The sequence below is a fragment of the Mustelus asterias genome, chromosome 22, assembly GCF_964213995.1.
Source record: "Mustelus asterias chromosome 22, sMusAst1.hap1.1, whole genome shotgun sequence".
Classification (NCBI taxonomy): Eukaryota; Metazoa; Chordata; class Chondrichthyes; order Carcharhiniformes; family Triakidae; genus Mustelus; species Mustelus asterias.
The window spans coordinates 4,830,892-4,849,354 of NC_135822.1; the positions used below are offsets into that span (position 1 = coordinate 4,830,892).

Below are 18,463 nucleotides of genomic sequence, written 5' to 3' on the forward strand. Positions count from 1 at the left end.
CCTAACCTGCACATCTTTGGACTGTGGGAGGAAACCGGAGCACCCGGAGGAAACCCACGCAGACATGGGGGAAAGTGCAAACTCCACACAGACAGTCACCCGAGGCTGGAATTGAACCCGGGTCGCTGGCGCTGTGAAGCTGCAGTGCTGATCACTGTGGCACCGTGCCACCCTAGGCTGATTGGCCATGCTAAATTGACCCTAGTGTCAGGGGATTAGCAGGGTAAATGCATGGGGTTACAGGAATAGGGCCTGGGTGGGATTGTGGTCGGTGTGGACTCGATGGGCTGAATGGCCTCCTTCTGCAATGTAGGGATTCTATGAATCCATGGATACTCTGTAGAGAGACAGTAGGTGATAAAGTTTGAGGGGTACCACCCCACATCAAGCGGCTGAGTGGTGACGTGAGGAGGGACACCTCCCATTACCCACCACAGCTCTCCTGCCGATGGCGAGAAAGAATTGTTTGTGCTGGATTATCAATAGTTAATGTTGTTTTGCAAAAACTATTACGAGGCAGTTGTACTTCCAAACAGCTGCTTTTATTTCATTTTATAATTTTAAAAAAAACTTGTTGTCTCTGCCTATTAACTAACCTTACTGAAACGTGTTAAATGCCTGCTTAACTGCTTATGGCTGTTTTTCTATCTGAGTGGGTGCTCACACACGTTCTGTAGCTCGGAGTTCGCAGCTGTTAATTATAGCTGGATTCTTTTAGCAAAAGATTATCAGTTTCAGTCTATTTTTGCTCGCTCACACGGGGAGTTCAGGACAAAACGCAAAAGAAAACGGCGCGGCCCTCCCCTGCGTCGGAAGATCCAGCCCAAACCCCCCCCCCCCCTTCCTGTACCCAGTGGGGATTGTGAACAGGTCCCCATTACCGGGGAGGCCACAGCAGAGCGTCATGTTGGGGTACTGGCGGAATAGTATCAGAGTAAAACTCCGTTCCGATTGTGGTTTACCGTGTCGATATTTGGAACAGAATGAAGCAGTTGGATTGTGATTAAAATGGGATAAGAGGATCTGCGCCAACCCAGCAAAATAAAGCCTCCCCCACATCCCCAGTTATGTTGGGCTGTGTTTACAAACACTAGCATCGCATGATTTATCGCTGTCATTTGAATATTTTAAGATGCAGGGAAGGTGGCCTCCAATCAAATTTTGACTGGAGCACCGCAGAATAAGAGCCAATCCCGTGGCATTGTATCAACAAAGGGCCATCCTTATGGGTCTTCTTTCCATTTTGTTTTTTGTCCATTACTTTCCTTGGCTGTGGCCGTCACCATCCAAGCCTTGTCCCATCGAAAAGCAACGACAGCTTGCGTTAATATAGCACCTTTGACACGGTAAAGTGTCCCCCCCCACCACCCCACTGGAACACGATCAGGCAACGAATTGACACTTAGTTAGGGAAGGAGGCACAAAGACAGGTGACTAAGAACCTGGGCCAAGGATACAGGTTATTAAGGGTGTTATGGAAAGGACGCTGAGTGGGGAGGTGGAGAGGGTTTGGGAAGGTTAATCGGTGGAACTTGCTTGTTACAGAAAAAGACATCGGAGGCACATCGTTTTTTCAGAGTTAGAAGTTGGGAACTGATAATGTACCAAATTCTAGTCAACTTGCACCAATCTTAGCTCTCAATAGCTTCAAGGTTTCAGGAATCTGAACCTAGATCTCTGGAATTAGGAGAATGAGGGGAGATCAAATTGAGGTACATAAGATGATAAAAGGTATGGATAAAGTAGACGTGGAGCGGATGCTTCCCCTTGTGGGACATTCTAGGATGAGAGGTCATAGTCTTAGGATAAGGGGCAGCAAATTTAAAACAGAGTTGAGAAGAAACCACTTCTCCCAAAGGGTTGTGAATCTGTGGAATTCGCTCCCCCAAAGTGCGGTGGATGCTGGGACAGTGAGTAAATTTAAGGAGTTAGACAGATTTTTAATTGGTAATGGGTTGAAGGGTTATGGGGAGAAGGCAGGAAAATGGGGATGGGGGCATATCAGCCACGATCAAATGGCGGAGCGGACTCGATGGACCGAATGGCCTAATTCTGCTCCAATATCTTATGAAATTATGAACTCCGGGAATAAATAAGATGATTAAGTCGGTAATATTCCTGCCATAACAGGAATTGTGAGCATTTACCATTTGTGTAATTCTGGTGCCAAACAAGTTGACCTGTTTCTACGTTACTTACTGATTCCACATGTAGAAATGTATTCTGCAATGTGTGTAAAGTTCACAGACACAGTAATGCTGTTGCACAAAGTAGTCAGAACTAACTGCTCCCAATATTACTGGTTTAGTTTTAGTTTATTTCTCAGTGTCACAAGTAGGCTTACATTAACACTGCGATGAAGTTACTGTGAAAGTCCGTTAGGCGCCACACTCCGGCGCCTGTTCGGGTACACTGAGGGAGAATTTAGCACGGCCAATGCACCCTAACCAGCACATCTTTTGGACTGTGGGAGGAAACCGGAGCACCCCGAGGAAACCCACACAGACACGGGGAGAATGTGCAAACTCCACACAGACAGTGACCCAAGCCAGGAATCGAACCCAGGTCCCTGGCGCTGTGAGGCAGCAGTGCTAACCACTGTGCCACCATCTGCCACCCCCCCGTGCCACCATCTGCCACCACACACCCCCCGTGCCACCATCTGCCACCCCCCCCCCCCCCCCCCCCACCCAGCCCACTACATTTGTTTGGCACTAGAATGACACTAATAGTAAATGTTCACAATTTCTGTTACAACAGCAATATTACCAACTTAATCATCTTATTTATTCCCAAAGTTTATAAGTTCATAAGATATAGGAGCAGAATTGGGCCATTCGCTGGTTAGTACGTTGAAGGTGGTTGTTTCCACATGGTAGATGCTGCCATGGTGGGGGCGGGGTTTTCCGATAGCGCTCGCTCCAAGGTCGGAAAATCCTGCCCGAAGCCAACGGACATTTGCATGGTCCGTGCCCCGCCCGCTACGATTCCCATGGAATGGGAAAATTTACCTCTTCTACCTGAATTAGCTGAACCGGCCAGGAAAATGAAAGGAAGTAACCACAAACACACAAAAGCCATGGCTCCCTTTCCCAGCTCTGCATACGTGAGGGTCAGAACAGGAATTATAAAAACTATATACATGTTAGACTTGAATATTGAAGAACGGAAGGCAGTCGTGTTGCCTAATATTGTAGTCTCATTTGTTCAATTTTCTCGTGATATCAACAGATCATTTCATCCATCATAATGATGCCCTTTAGTCAGACTCTGTATTTCCATATCTTGCGAATGTTTATTTATATTGTGACTTAATGATCTTGTTCTGACAGGTTTCCTCTGTGCGATTTACTTTAATCTTAATCGAAACTGCATATTGCGGAGCACCAATGATAATTAATGTTAGCCATTCCCATTTTTACATATTCCTTTGGTAAATATGAAACTGTTATATACTTGCTAATTTGCTTAGCACCGTGAATATTTATAATCTTCTCCCCCCCCGCCCCCACTCTCTCTTTTCTACCTTCTCCTGACTCAGAGTTGAATGAAATTGATGCACTGAAGGAACCTCAGGAAAACTCAAGATGGCTGCCAAGAGGAAAGGTGGCCTGAAGCTGAATGCTATCTGTGCCAAGCTGAGCCGGCAGGTGGTCTACGACTGCGGGACGGAACAGACCGAGCCAGACCCCAAACCTCAAGAGAACGACAGCGCCGATGGGCTGCGCCATGGCGACCAGGAAGGGGACGCAGACTCTCCCGACGGGGTCCAGGACATCCAGAAGCTGGAGGAGGACAAGAAAAGGCGGGAAGCGATAGAAAAGTGGGTGAACGGGGAATACATGGATGAACACGGGGACCGGAGTGACGAAAGGGTAATAAAGGTCAGTGATGGGGGATACGCACCCCCAGAAGGAGTGTACATGTTGCAGCCCAAAGGCTGCAGTGACGAGGAGGACAATGATGGCGCTCAAGGATCACTAGATGGCAGTTACATGGATGACAGAGATTCAGAGGAAGTGGGACCAAAAGAGGAAGGCTACAATTCTTCCAGCGAGGCCAGCCTGAGACAAGCAAGCATTGCGTCTTCAGGTGAGTCACACTTTCCCCCCAATACTTTCCACTCTCGTTCTTCAGACTGGTTTGAAAATATTTTTCTCTGAGGGGACATTTAGCCTGGCTTGCTAGCTGAAAAAAGTAAGAAAAATCCCATTTGTACACTTAAAAAAAACCCCACAATAAGTATATCTCCCCTTGTTATTGTGAGAAACATTACTATTTTAGCTGTCACAGGAAATACAACCAAAACTGAAAAGTGACAGTTCAGAATGAGAAAGAATCGCAGAATCCCTACTGTGCAGAAGGAGGCCATTCGGCCCATTGAGTCTGCAGCAATTCTCTGAAAGACTATCCCACCCAGGCGCACTCTCACTGCCCGATCCTCGTAACCCTGCCCATTTAATATGGCTAATCCCCCTAACCAGCGCACCTTTCGGTGTGGGAGGAAACCGGAGCACCCGGAGGAAACCCACGCAGACACGGGGAGAACGTGCTAACTCCACACAGTCACCCAAGGCCGGAATTTAAGTTTTTCTTTAGGTTTTTATTTATTCATGTCACAAATAGGTTTACATTAACACTGCAATGAAGTTATTGTGAAAATCCCCTAATCGCCACACTCCAAAGCTTGTTCGGATACACTGAGGGAGAATTTAGCGTGGCCAATGCACCCTAACCAGCACGTCTTTCGGACTGTGGCAGGAAACCGGAGCACCCGGAGGAAACCCACGCAGGCACGGGAAGAAGGTGCAGACTCCACAGACTCTGGTGCTCCGGTTTCCTCCCACAGTCTGAAAGCCGTGCTAGTTAGGGTGCAGTGGCCGTGCTAAGTTCTCCCTCAGTGTACCCGAACAGGCGCCGGAGTGTGGCGACTAGGGGATTTTCACGGTAACTTCATTGTAGTGTTAATGTAAGCCTACTTGTGGCACTAATAATAAATAAACTTAAAATGCATGTTGTTGGAAGAGCAGGTTCGAGGGGCAGAGTGGCCAACTCCTGCCCCTAATCCGTACGTTTGTGTGTCTGTCTATGTTAAAGATATAGTCAATCTATGTTAAATGGCCTGTCCCAGAGACCTGGGGTTTGAGCTCTCTGAGATTCATCAAGGGGGGTGCAATGATTGTAATTAAACCACAGCACAGGTCCCTAAGCCCTGACTCTTGCTTGTGTGAGGTGGGATGTGTGAATACAGGGAGGGAATGCACATCCCATGTTACGAATGGAAAATATTTCCATGGATCTTCCGGCAGTTTGGCCTGGACACTCACAGCATGGCGAGATTGACTAGGTTAGGACTGTTTTCACTAGAGTTCAGATGAATGAGGGGGGGTCCCATAGAGACTTATACAATTCTAACAGGACTAGACAGGGTAGATGCAGGGAGGATGTTCCCGATGGTGGGGGAGTCCAGAACCAGGGATCCCAGTCTGAGGATACGGGGTAGACCATTTAGGACGGAGGTGAGGAGACATTTCTTCACCCAGAGAGTGGTGATCCTGTGGAATTCATTACCACAGGAAGTAGTTGATGCCAAAACACTGAATGTATTCAAGAGGCGGCTGGATATAGCACTTGGGGTGAATGGGATCAAAGGTTATGGGAGAATGCAGGATTAGGCTATTGAGTTGGATGATCAGCCATGATTGTGATGAATGGGGGAGCAGGCTCGAAGGGCCGAATGGCCTCCTCCTGCTCCTATCCTCTATGTTTCTATGAGAGGATTCTGCATTTCCCACACACGCCACCGACTGACCAGATAAACCCAGTGAGGTGTTGCCGTTGCCTAACAGACATTTCTGTCCCATCTTTCCCTCAAAGATTCAGGCTTGAAAGCTTAATTATCAAAACTATAATTAGCGCTGCTGGTTCACGTCTCTGAGATTGGGTTTCCTCCTGAATGTCAAATCTCACAACAATTAAGAGTCGCATCAGAGCAAAACATAATGTGCAGATTGAACGCGAGGTGCGGCAATGGACTTCCCTGGAAAGGACAAATTCTTTCCTCAGCCAGTATTTGAATGAGGTGCGGATCACATGAGGCTAACTGCGTTTGTTTGTCATTTACTCTGCATCAAATGTAGCCAAGGTCTGGGCTGCCTTTCGTGGAGGAATGTGCAGGCTTTAAGTGCAAAGATTAGGGTCCTTCATTTAATACTCTCCAATGACACTTTCTCCTGAACCGGCCTCTGATACAGAAATATGAAATTATCTGAAACCTAGGGCACTAAAGGCAGGAGATGACATCATTGGGAAGAAATATGATAAGGTCAATACATTTTTACACTATTTTTAAAGTAAGATTAGCTGACACTCTGTCAGAACAAATTATTCTTGCTGAATTCAAGCCTTCTGAAGCCATGAGCCTTGCATACCCCATGTCCGCCTCAACCGGTGATTCCCGGGCCCAGTTCACCACCAGGAGAAAAGCTTTGGTTATTTTGGAAAACTATTTGCCCAACACGCTCGGCGATGCGGGTGAGTGAGGTTCTGTGCAATGCCAGATTTAGATGATAAACACAAACACACTCGAAAATATAAGTCGTTTTCCTCGGCATTGTTCCCTTACTGACTGCAGAATTTTCATCCCTGCTCCAACTCATATCTTAATATCATAGAATCCCTGCAACGCAGAAGGAGGCCATTCGGCCCATCAAGTTTATAGCGACCACAATCCCACCCAGGCCCTATCCCCGTAACCCCGCATATTTACCCTGCTAATCGTCTGACTCTAAGGGGCAATTTAGCACGGCCAATCAACCTGACCTGCACATCTTTGGAGTGTGGGAGGAAACCGGAGCACCCGGAGGAAACCCACGCAGACACGGGGAGAATGTGCAAACTCCACACACACACACACACAGTGATCAAGGCCGGAATTGAACCCGGGTCCCTGGTGCTGTGAGGCAGCAGTGCTAACCGCTGTGCCGCCGCGCCTCCTTCTGTTAAAGCTGTCACAGTCCCAGGTGACCAAAGGCTCCCCTCAAAGAGGGGAGAGCTGTCTGGTGGTGATTTAACCTGAGGATCACCATGCCTCAGGCAAGGGGTAAAGTTGAGAAGGCGGGGCCTTCCTGAATAACCTCAGCTGGTTGGGGAATTGAACCCACGCCATTGGTGTCACTCTGCATACTTAACCAGCTGCCAACTGAGTTAAACTACAGGCACATTCACTGCCGTGTCCCACACTAGTCAACCTGCAAGCTTCTTGCATTGACTCGAGAAAGTTATCTTGCCGCCTCTCACTTTCAGTGAGGCGCCTCGCTTAACAGCGGTGCACACCAGGGTGGGCTGCACAGGATGATCCCACCGATTGGCCAAAGTGCCAGGGAAAATCACGTGCGACCTCTGTCCATATTTCCAGAGTTCACTGTCGGTGGGTGGGGTTTTCCCATTGAAAGAGCCAAGCTGGCAAGTCACCTCCCGGTAACGGAATGCGCTTTCCTTCTAAACCCCTCAACACAACGTCCAGGCCTGTGTTTCGACGCTGATTTTGAGATATTCCCTGATTTTCCGGCCCTGCCGTGCTGGGACCTGCCTCGGCAGATGCGGCAAGCCACTTTCGGCAGGACCGCAAGATGCCGGCAGTGGGCGGAGTCTGGAGAATCCTGGCCAAAAAATCCAACACCAACGGAGTTAGCCAATGCGAGGGCCCAAAGACTGTGCTTAATATTTGAGACGTGTCATGGGGATTATAGGAGGTGAGTTTGAACTTTGCACCTCTCTGTGCAACTCAAGGTTCCTCCTAAACCTTCTAGAATCACCTCAGCCATGCCAGGTGACAATAGGTAATAAAGGCCATTGTTGTATTTATGAAATTTTAACTCAAGAGGTAACTTGACCCGAGAAAAGATTAAATAATATGAAACTCGGGGAGAATCTCTATATCCAGAACTTGTGTCTACAATTTACTGGAAAAGGACTAACGTTTAATAGTTTTGGGCCGAGAATAGTTGGGTTGGTAGGCCCCAGTTCCTCTGTGACCTCGCACCTGTGGCACAGTCTCTCAGAGGCGGAGTTAGCTGCCATTCTCCCAGAGGTGAGAAGTCAGGTACATCCATTGTCTTGGCTTTCTTTACAATCTCTTTGACCCAGCAACCGATCTGTTTGGCTCTTCCTGTTCCTGAATTGAACCCTGCTGCAAACACAAGGAATATAGGAGCAGGAGGAGGCCATTCAGCCCTTCGAGGCTGTACCACCATTCAATTAGGCCATGACTGGGTCTCAGTTTCATCTACCTGCTCTGGTTGGATACGATCATTGGATCTCAAGCCGGGATGGTGAAATATGAAACTAGATTCAAACCCTTTTGTTCTTGACAACAGATTTATTTACAAAATACAGCTTTACACATGTCTGCTTCCTCCCCACCACTTACAGTGTCCCAGCATTCTCCCTTTATACATGCTCTAAGTACTCAAACAATGTGCCGCACCCCAACCGAACAAAATATCGAACAATCTCTTAGTTTTGATATTTTTAATTGACCCAAAATCTCAAGAGGTTTTTGGTTGATTGAATTCCATATTTCCGCTATTCTTTGTGTGAAGAGGAAATACTTTTTTACGGCATGGTGGCTCAGTGGTTAGCACTGCTGCCTCACAGCGCCAGGGACCCCGGTTCGATTCCCGGCCTCGGATCACTGTCAGTGCAGAGTCTGCACATTCTCCCCGTGTCTGCGTGGGTTTCCTCCGGGTGCTCCGGTTTCCTCCCACTGTCCAAAGATGTGCGGGTTAGGTTGATTGGCCGTGTTAAATTGATGCTTAGTGTCAGGGGGACTAGCTAGGGTATATGTGTGGTGTTCCGGGAATAGGGCATTGGTGGGATCGATGGGCCGAATGGCCTCCTGTTCTGCAGGAATTCTATGATTCTATGATTCCACTCAGAGGGTGGTGAGGGTCTGGAATGCGCTGCCTCGGAGGGTGGTGGAGGCGGGATGCCTCACATCCTTTAAAAAGTACCTGGATGAGCACTTGGCACACTGTAACATTCAAGGTTGTGGGCCAAGTGCTGGCAAGTGGGCTTAGGTGGGCAGGTCAGGAGCTTTCATTGTTGGTGCAGACTCGATGGGCTGAAGGGCCTCTCCTGCACTGTAGTATTCTGTGATTCTGTGAAGATCCCTCTACCCGCTTGAATGTTGCTAAGTTTCCCATGTTTGGCAATTCCAGGGTTGCTGGAGAGTAATACCAGTCACTTTACATTGAGATGGTTAAGGCAGATAACTGGCTGAGTAATAATCTGAGTAATAATCTGAGTAATAACAAGTCTAAATCTTAGCATGGTGGCCCATAATTTAAATTCAGTTACTTAAACAAATGTGGAATGGAAAACCACACTGGAAAACTCTGAGTTTGCCCGCGGCTGAGATTCTCCAGTCCCGCTGCAGTGAACGAAGATTTGGCTGAGTGCCAAATTCTCCGTTTGCGCTGATGGTAGCAGGGGGCTGGGGGGGGACGGGATTGGAGAATCCCGCCCATAGTGTCAATATGGCAGCCAGGAAACAACAGGATTGTTCTAAAAACCTATCTTGCCCACAGTGCCGCTTTCAGCAAGGGAATCTGCCATCCTTACCCAATCCCGCTTCAGCAGGGGGGTCTTCGTTGTTCGTACCCTCTGCCACCAGGAAACCTCCAGCGGGGGCAACTTTGGCAGGACTGGAAGATCTCACCAGGCGGAACAGTCAGAGATTCCCATCCTAGTATTTTTCTGGTACCTTCCAAAAGCAGTGGGAGCCCATTACACCGAGCGACATACTTGTGGAGTGTGGCCAGTGTTGTAATGTAGAAAACATGGCAGCCATTTTGTGCTCTGCATGATCCCACATAGAGCAATTTGCTTTTTTTCTGTGATGTTGACTGAGGGGGAAGAATATTAAGCTGGACGCTGGGGATAACTCTCCGCCCTCCTTCATGTCACCCTTTACATCCACCTGAACTTGTTGCCAGGGAGAGGAATTAGAAAGGCTTTAAACAAAGTGGTGTTCTTATTTTTTCATTCTTTGAATGCCTTTGTTTATTATTATGACAATACGGGTTGCACATGGCACAGTGGTTAGCACTGCTGCCTCACAGCACCAGGGACCTGGGTTCAATTCCGCCCTCGGTTGACTGTTTGTGTGGAGTTTGTATGTTCTTCCCGTATCTGCGTGGGTTTCCTCCGGGTGTTTTGGTTTCCTCCCACACTCCAAAATGTGTAGGTTCAGTGGATTGGCCATGCTAAATTGTCCCCTAGTGTCCCAAGATGCAGGTTAGGTGGATTGGCCATGCTAAATTGTCCCCTAGTGTCCCAAGATGCAGGTTAGGTGGATTGGCCATGCTAAATTGTCCCCTAGTGTCCCAAGATGCAGGTTAGGTGGATTGGCCATGCTAAATTGTCCCCTAGTGTCCCAAGATGCAGGTTAGGTGGATTGGCCATGCTAAATTGTCCCTTATTGTCCCAAGATGCAGGTTAGGTGGATTGGCCATGCTAAATTGTCCCCTAGTGTCCCAAGATGCAGGTTAGGTGGATTGGCCATGCTAAATTGTCCCTTAGTGTTCAAAAATGTGCAGGTTAGGTGGATTGGCCATGCTAAATTGTCTCCGAGTGTCCCAAGATGTCTAGGTTAGATGGATTAATCATGGTAGATGTGTGGGATTGCGGGGAAAGGTTGAGGAGATGGCCTGGGTGAGATATTGTGTCAGAGACTCGATGGCCCGAATGAGCGGGGATTCTATGATATTGGGAGCAAGACGAGAAATCCGCCACATGACCAAGGAGGAAAGCATGGGAGGTCATGTGACAAATATCCAATCAGAATTGGTAGCCCTAGTTGTTGCTAGCATCACCTTTAGCGCGAACACGATGACAATTCATTCTCCAATGACAGCAGAGAGTGAATTCCCGGTCGCCCCCGGGCTCTCTGGCTGATCTCACATTGCCGCTGTTGGCTGAGTCAGCCCAATTCAACTTCAGATTCCTAAAAAACCCCTGTGACCTTTCACACTCGCGAAATAAAACCGAGAGGGAAATCGAAACGACAAATTCTGTTTTGTTTTCAGTCGGTGGTGGGGTTTTAAGGAAACCATAGGACGGAAAGCCCCCAAGATGTGTCCTTTTATCAAACCTCGGTCTGGTCAATAAAAAGGCAAGACTCTGAGGGGGAAAGATGACTTTGTAACGTATTCAGCAGAGCTGTGAGCAGAGAACATTTTTGAAAACTTTGTTTAATGTACTGAGAAGCCATTGACTAGAACATTTAGTGAAATTGATTTTCCTGACAGTGATGAACTCCCTTTATTTTGCCCCTGTATTAATTACTTTTTACAAATTAATTTAGCAGTCGTAAAACTTAAGAGCTGTGCAGAATGTTCCTGCAATGTTTTAACCCTTCATTTTCCCTCTCCCCACCACCCTCCCCCCCCCCACCCCTCCCCCACCACCAGGGGACACGTCGACTCTCCACGACTATGCAGCCACGACTATGAATGAATTTCTGGGAATGTTTGGTTACGATGACCAGAATGTCAGAGATGAGCTGGCAAAGAAGATCAGTTTCGACAAGTTGAACGCCACTACCTCAGAGAGCTACTCAGCCGCCGCTCTGAGTGAGGACAGCCTCGCCAGACGGGTTCGCGTTTCCAAGTACGAGGAGTGCATCCGGAAGCTCAAGGCGGGGGAACACCTGCCGCGCGTGCTCCCGGCGCTCAAAGCCGAGGATTCGGGCCCCCGGCCCCCCGCGGCGAAGGAGGCCCTTCCGCCGGGCGGCCAGTTCTCCGGCCAGGAAGCGGCTCTTCGACGTGAGGTGAAGCCGGCCGCCTCCTCCGGCTCGGTAGCCCAGGCTCAGCAGGGCCTCATCTCGCGGGCCTCCAAGTACGACTACTTCATCCAGAAGCTGAAGACAGGCGAGAGCTTCCGGCCCCAGAACGGCAACACCTACAAGAGGCCGTCCAAGTACGACCTGGAAAATGTGAAGTATCTGCACCTCTTCAAGCCCGGGGAGGGGGACCCTGACATGGGCGGCGCCATCGCTTTTAAAACCGGAAAGGTGGGACGCCCCTCCAAGTACGACATCAAAAACATCCAGAAACTGGCCATGGTGAAAGCCCCGACGAGTACAGCCGCCACCCCACTCTCCAGCACCCCCTCCACCCCCGCAGTGAGCGCCGAGTCCCCCGCCTCTGTCGCCTTCGGCAGCTCGGAACTCCTGAAGTCCAGTTTCTCCAAGACGGACTCCATCACGACTGGAACTGTGTCGACCGTCAAGTAAGATTTATTATTTTTCAGATGGGGTCAAATGCGGGAGGTTTTGGGCGGTTGCGCGCTGTGCTGCAAATCGTTTAAGTCTTAACCAAAACTGACAGATCAGCTCCAAATGTCTTAGTTAGAGAGAGAGCGGTGAGAACGTGGAACTCATAGAATCATAGAGTCATAGAGGTTTGCAGCACGGAAACAGGCCCTTCGGCCCAACCTGTCCATGCCACCCATTTTTTAAAGCACTAAGCTGGTCCCAATTGCCCGTGTTTGGCCCATATCCCTCTGTACCCATCTTACCCATGTAACTAAAAGAGAAAATGCTGGAAAATCTCAGCGAGTCTGGGCAGCATCTGTAAGGAGAGAAAAGAGCTGACGTTTCGAGTCCGGATGACCCTTTGTCAAAGCTGGACCTTTTGTCTAGAGCTTTGACAAAGGATCATCTGGACTCGAAACATCAGCTCTTTTCTCTCCTTACAGATGCTGCCCAGACCCGCTGAGATTTTCCAGTGTTTTCTCTTTTGGTTTCAGATTCCAGCATCCGCAGTAATTTGCTTTTACCCATGTAACTGTCAAAATGCTTTTTAAAAGACAAAATTGTACCCGCCTCTACTACTACCTCTGGCAGCTCGTTCCAGACACTCACCACCCTCTGTGTGAAAAAATTGCCCCTCTGGACACTTTTGTATCTCTCCCCTCTCACCTTAAACCTATGCCCTCTAGTTTTAGACTCCCCAACCTTTGGGAAAAGATATTGACTATCTAGCTGATCTATGTCCCAACTCACTGTCACATCAAACAGTGGAGGTGAATTGCAAAGATTCACCTCAGTGGGAGCTGGACAAATACAGGAGAGAGAAAGGAGAAAGGATAAAATGGTTGCAAGAAGGAGATAGACATATTTCTGATTTTAAAAAACGGGATGTAGGGAACAGGTGGGGAGGTGGATTTGAGACCAGGGAGAGATCAGCCATGATTTGACTGAATGGCGGAGCAGGTTCCAACGGCTGGATTGCCTCCTTCTGCTCCTAATTCCGATGCTCCCATGTTGCGAGGGTAGGTCCCTCGGGCGAGGTCCAGGAGAGAGGAGGGAGGAGGCTGGTTAGCATAAACTGAGTGATCCCCAATGTTTCTGTTTTGTAAATACGCTTGAAAAAATATCGAATTCCCTTGAAATCGTTCAGAGAAAAGGTGCTTAACGAGATTCAGCCCAGAGACGGCAATGAGAGATGAGAGTGGGCAAATGAGTTTGGGCGGCAGACTCTTGCCTGGTACGTTATTGGAGGTGATAAAGCCAATTAAGTTAAAACATTGTTAAAATAATGGGCAGAGGGGAGTGTCACGTGAGTGCCTTGCTGCTCACCGGTTCACATTGCCAATCGGATATTGGAGCTGCTGTGGATCCAGCCTGTCAGGTGTGACACTGCTGCGGGAAAGTGACAGGAATAGCAAGGACAGTAAATAAGGTTGCACACTAATAAATTGTGGAGCATCAGTTGTGTGCGTCACTGTGAATAATAATTTCAATCATATTGTATTCCCAGTGAATGAGTCTATTATGTCGAAAATTGCTTTTCATCTCAAAGCACAGAGTCCATTTTATTCAGAGCTGGTGGAATGTTTTCTGATTCCATTAATAATGATTTTAACCTTTACACTCATACACACACACACACTCACACACACACACACTCACACTCACACACACTCTCACTCACACACACACACACACTCTCACTCACACACACTCGCGCACACACACTCACACTCACACACACTCGCACACACACACACACACACACACTCACACACTCACTCACACACACACTCTCACTCACACACACACACACTCTCACTCACACACACACACACACACTCGCGCACACACACACACACACACTCACACACACTCGCACACACACACTCACACTCACACACACACACACACACACTCTCACACACACTCACACTGACGCACACACACACTCACACACACACTCACACACACACACTCACATTGACGCACACACACACACTGAAACACACACTGACACACACTAACACTGACACACACACACACACTGACACACTCACGCACATACACACACACTGACACACACACACTGGCGCACACACACACTGACACACTCACACATACACACACACACTGACACACACACACTGATGCACACACACACACACACTGACGCACACGCACACTGACACACACACACACACTGACACACATGCACACTCACACACATACACACGCACTGACACACACACACACACACGCACACTGACGCATGCACATACACTCACATTGACACACACACACTCACACACTCGCACACACTCACACACACACACACACTCACACACACTCGCACACACTCACACTCACACACACACTCACACTGACGCACACACACACACTGACACACACACACACTGACACACACACATACACTGACACACACACACACACACACACTGACACACACACATACTGACACACTCACGCACATACACACACACTGACACACACACACTGACCCACACACACTGACACACTCACACATACACACACACTGACACACTCACACATACACACACACTGACACACACACACTGACACACTCACACATACACACACACTGACACACACATACACTGACACACACACACACACACACTGACACACACACATACTGACACACTCACGCACATATACACACACTGACACACACACACTGACGCACACACACTGACACACTCACACATACACACACACTGACACACACACACTGACGCACACACACACACGCACACATTGACGCACACACACACTGACACACACACACACACTGACACACATGCACACTCACACTCATACACACGCACTGACACACACACACGCACACTGACGCATGCACATACACTCACACTGACACACACACACACACACACACACACTGACACACACACACTCACACTGACACACACACTCACACTGACACACACACACACACTGACACACACACACACTGACGCATACACACACACACACTCACACTGACACACACACACTGACAACACACACTCACACACACACTCACAGACATACACACACACACTCCCACACACACAGGTTAAGGTGTTTGTATAAAATTTATCTGGATTGTTCCGTTATTGCAGGCGTTTAGAATAAACAGACTGAGAATAAGGAATGGAATAGCACATTGTCAATTCCGAGTGGGAAGTGTAACTATTTGGGATGGAACAAGAAGGGATGGGCAGACCGGGGCCCAGCCTGGGCCCGAGGGGAGGTTTTTGGCTGATATTCCTACCACTTCAAACATCAGTGTCAGGAGGTGACAAATACCTCAGTGAGAGAGAATCCCACACCTTCAGGCTGGAGCCAGAGCAGGGCTGCATCGCTCAGTTATGCAGTCACTTTCTGAAACTGCTCTACACCCAGACCAGATACTCTGACAAGGCTTCAATCAGCCTGATTCAGCGTGAGTGAGCTCCGGAACCGAGTCTGACTAACTTCACTAGAAGAAAGGCTCGCATTTATTCACAGTTTCCCAGCTCCCAGAGTGCCGTGCAGCAACGTGTTTGACTCTTAACTGCCCAGTGGCCTGGCAAGGCCACTCAGTTCAAGGCCAATTAGGGACGGGCAACAAATGGTGGCCTTGCCACCGACACCCACATCCCATCAACAGTTTAAAAAAAGAAATTAATTTTTAAAGTGTATTGGCTGTGGTACGGTATAAAACAGAGCAGTCCGTTTGTGCACAGCAAGATCCCACAAACAGCAATGTGATAATGAGCTGTTTCCCGGGGTGTTGATTGAGGGATACATGTTGACCAGGACTCCTGGGAGAACTCCCCCTACTGTTCATCGGAGCAGTGACCTGGGATTGTCAGTGTCCACCTGACAGGGGAGACCGGGCTAGGGTTTGACAGTCCGACCAACAGACGGCACATCTGACAGTTCAGCACTCCCCCAGTGCCCCACTGGACTGTCAGCTTTGACCTTGGTGCTCCAGAACCTTCTTCCTCAGGGACTGAAACATGGCTGACACCAGTTTAGCAGAAAGTGACAGGATGGTCAGGGATATAGCTCAGGATTGAGCACTTTCTTGACATTATAGGCACCATATCAAGTTGAGGCTTTGGTGGTCCGATGATTCCCTGAGTCACATCGACCATCCATGGCCCAGCCTCATTCTGAGCCTGAGGAACACTACCAACTGCAAGTTCCCCTCCAAGTCACTCACCATCCTGACTTGGAAATATATCGGCCGTTCCTTCACTGTCACCGGGTCAAAATCCTGGAATTCCCTCCCTAACGGCATTGTGGGTCAACCCACAGAACATGGATTGCAGCGATTCAAGAAGGCAGCTCACCACCACCTTCTCAAGGGATGGACAATAAATGCTGGCCAGCCAGCGACGCCCATGTCCCATGAATGAATGAAAACGAGTTGCTTCCTCTGATCAGTCAGACTGGGGGTGAATGCTAGGGGTGCAGTTAAAATAACGTGGGTAAAATCCCAACAATTTTCCCACTGAGCTGTGATCCTTCCATGTCAGATTTTTCAGGCGTGTGAAGAGGCTGCCTCGATTTGGAGTCTCTTCCACTCAGGCCAATTGGGGTCCTAATGTGTCAATAGGACACTGTCAGCAGGGTGGCCTGGAAGGTGTCCACAGTGAGCGCCTTGGTCAAAGCAAGAAAGAGGCCACATATGCCCACTTCTCCTCGCTCCCACCTCCCCCCCCCCCTCCCCCCACCCTCCATCTCCCTCAGAGGGGCATTAAGGCCTCCGCTGCCTGGGTTCTGCCCCTTCACAGAACATCCTGAATTCATCGCAAGCGTACCTACCTCAAGTGAAGTAGGTGTGTAGATGACCGGACCTCCCTCCGCTTGACTCCCGCCTTCCGGCTCTTTCTGTCAGGTGCTGGAAAGCTGGCATGTTAATGAGGCCCAGTTGTTAAAGTCCAGTATGGCCGTTCCAGCCTAGCGGCCCCTCACGGGCCTGCAGTCTCCCCTCCCCCCACCCTCAGAAAGGTTAAAACTCCCCCCATAACTTTACGTCAACCAGAAACCCTATTGTTGCACCATCAACAACAACAACATATATTTGCGTCGCGCCTTCAATCAAACATCCCCAGATGCTTCACAGGGACATTACAAAACTAAAGAGAACAGCAAGGAAATATCCGGTCAAGCGAACAAAAGCTTGGTCGAAGAGGTAGGTTTTAAAGCGTGTCTTAAAAGATCAAAGTGAGGAAAAGTAGGGGGAGGGAATCTCAAAGCTTGGGGATCCAAACAACTGGAAGCTCGTAGGTGTGTAGGACCTCCCTTAATGCCCCTCTGAGGGAGATGGGGGATGGGGGCGGGGGGAGGGGGGGGCGGGGGGGGGGGGGGAGGTGGGAGCGAGGAGAAGTGGGCATATGTGGCCTCTTTCTTGCTTTGACCAAGGCGCTCACTGTGGACACCTTCCAGGCCACCCTGCTGACAGTGTCCTGTTGACACATTAGGACCCCAATTGACCTGAGTGGAAGAGACTCCAAATCGAGGCAGCCTCTTCACACACCTGCCAATTGGGGATGGACAGGAGGCCAGGCATCAGGAGGGCAGATATGCTGCAGAGAGGTGGAGATTCCAGAGGTAGGGAGGGCGAGGTTTTGGAGGGATTTGAAAACAGGAGTTTTATAATCTAACCCAGCACAAGCTGGGATTTTGCGCCATTTAGATTAATCAGTAACTCACTGTAACTCTGCAACGTGAGGGTAAACGGTAACTCGTTACAAAGATGGCAAGAAAGCTGGTTTCTCTGAAGAAACAAGTGAATGTAATGGCTGGAATAGGCGACATCACAATGCAATACTAGAATGCTTCATACATAGCTGCCTGGGCGATGCTCTATCTGCTGCTGTCTCTGCACAGGGCTGAATAAATACAAACATCAAAAACCTCGGATACACAGCCGCATTCATTGGCCTACACCTGTCTGCAGCAACCATGTTTTGTCTGGTATGTTGGGGGTAAGCGTGTGTGGAAGATGCGGATACAGAGTGCCTGCTCCTTCTCTGAGTTTACATGGAGCCAGTGTATCACGTAATCCACATGTCGCATCCCACATGTCGCATCCCACATGTCACATTCCAC

The 18,463-nt window shown here is 48.9% G+C and overlaps 1 protein-coding gene across 18 annotated transcripts in view; it reads left to right on the plus strand.

Annotated features, from left to right (window-relative positions):
- casz1 (castor zinc finger 1) overlaps positions 1-18,463 on the plus strand; it is a 445,565-nt gene that overhangs the window by 313,933 nt on the left and 113,169 nt on the right. For 14 of the 18 annotated variants that reach the window (XM_078238639.1, XM_078238637.1, XM_078238654.1 and 11 more), the window contains 2 exons: positions 3,542-4,092; positions 11,475-12,294. In XM_078238639.1, the coding sequence (XP_078094765.1) occupies positions 3,588-4,092; positions 11,475-12,294 (1,325 nt within the window). In that variant the 5' untranslated portion in view covers positions 3,542-3,587. Of the gene's footprint in view, positions 1-3,541; positions 4,093-11,474; positions 12,295-18,463 lie in introns of those variants that run through there. The other 4 variants (XM_078238645.1, XM_078238655.1, XM_078238646.1 and 1 more) reach the window with 2 other exon arrangements.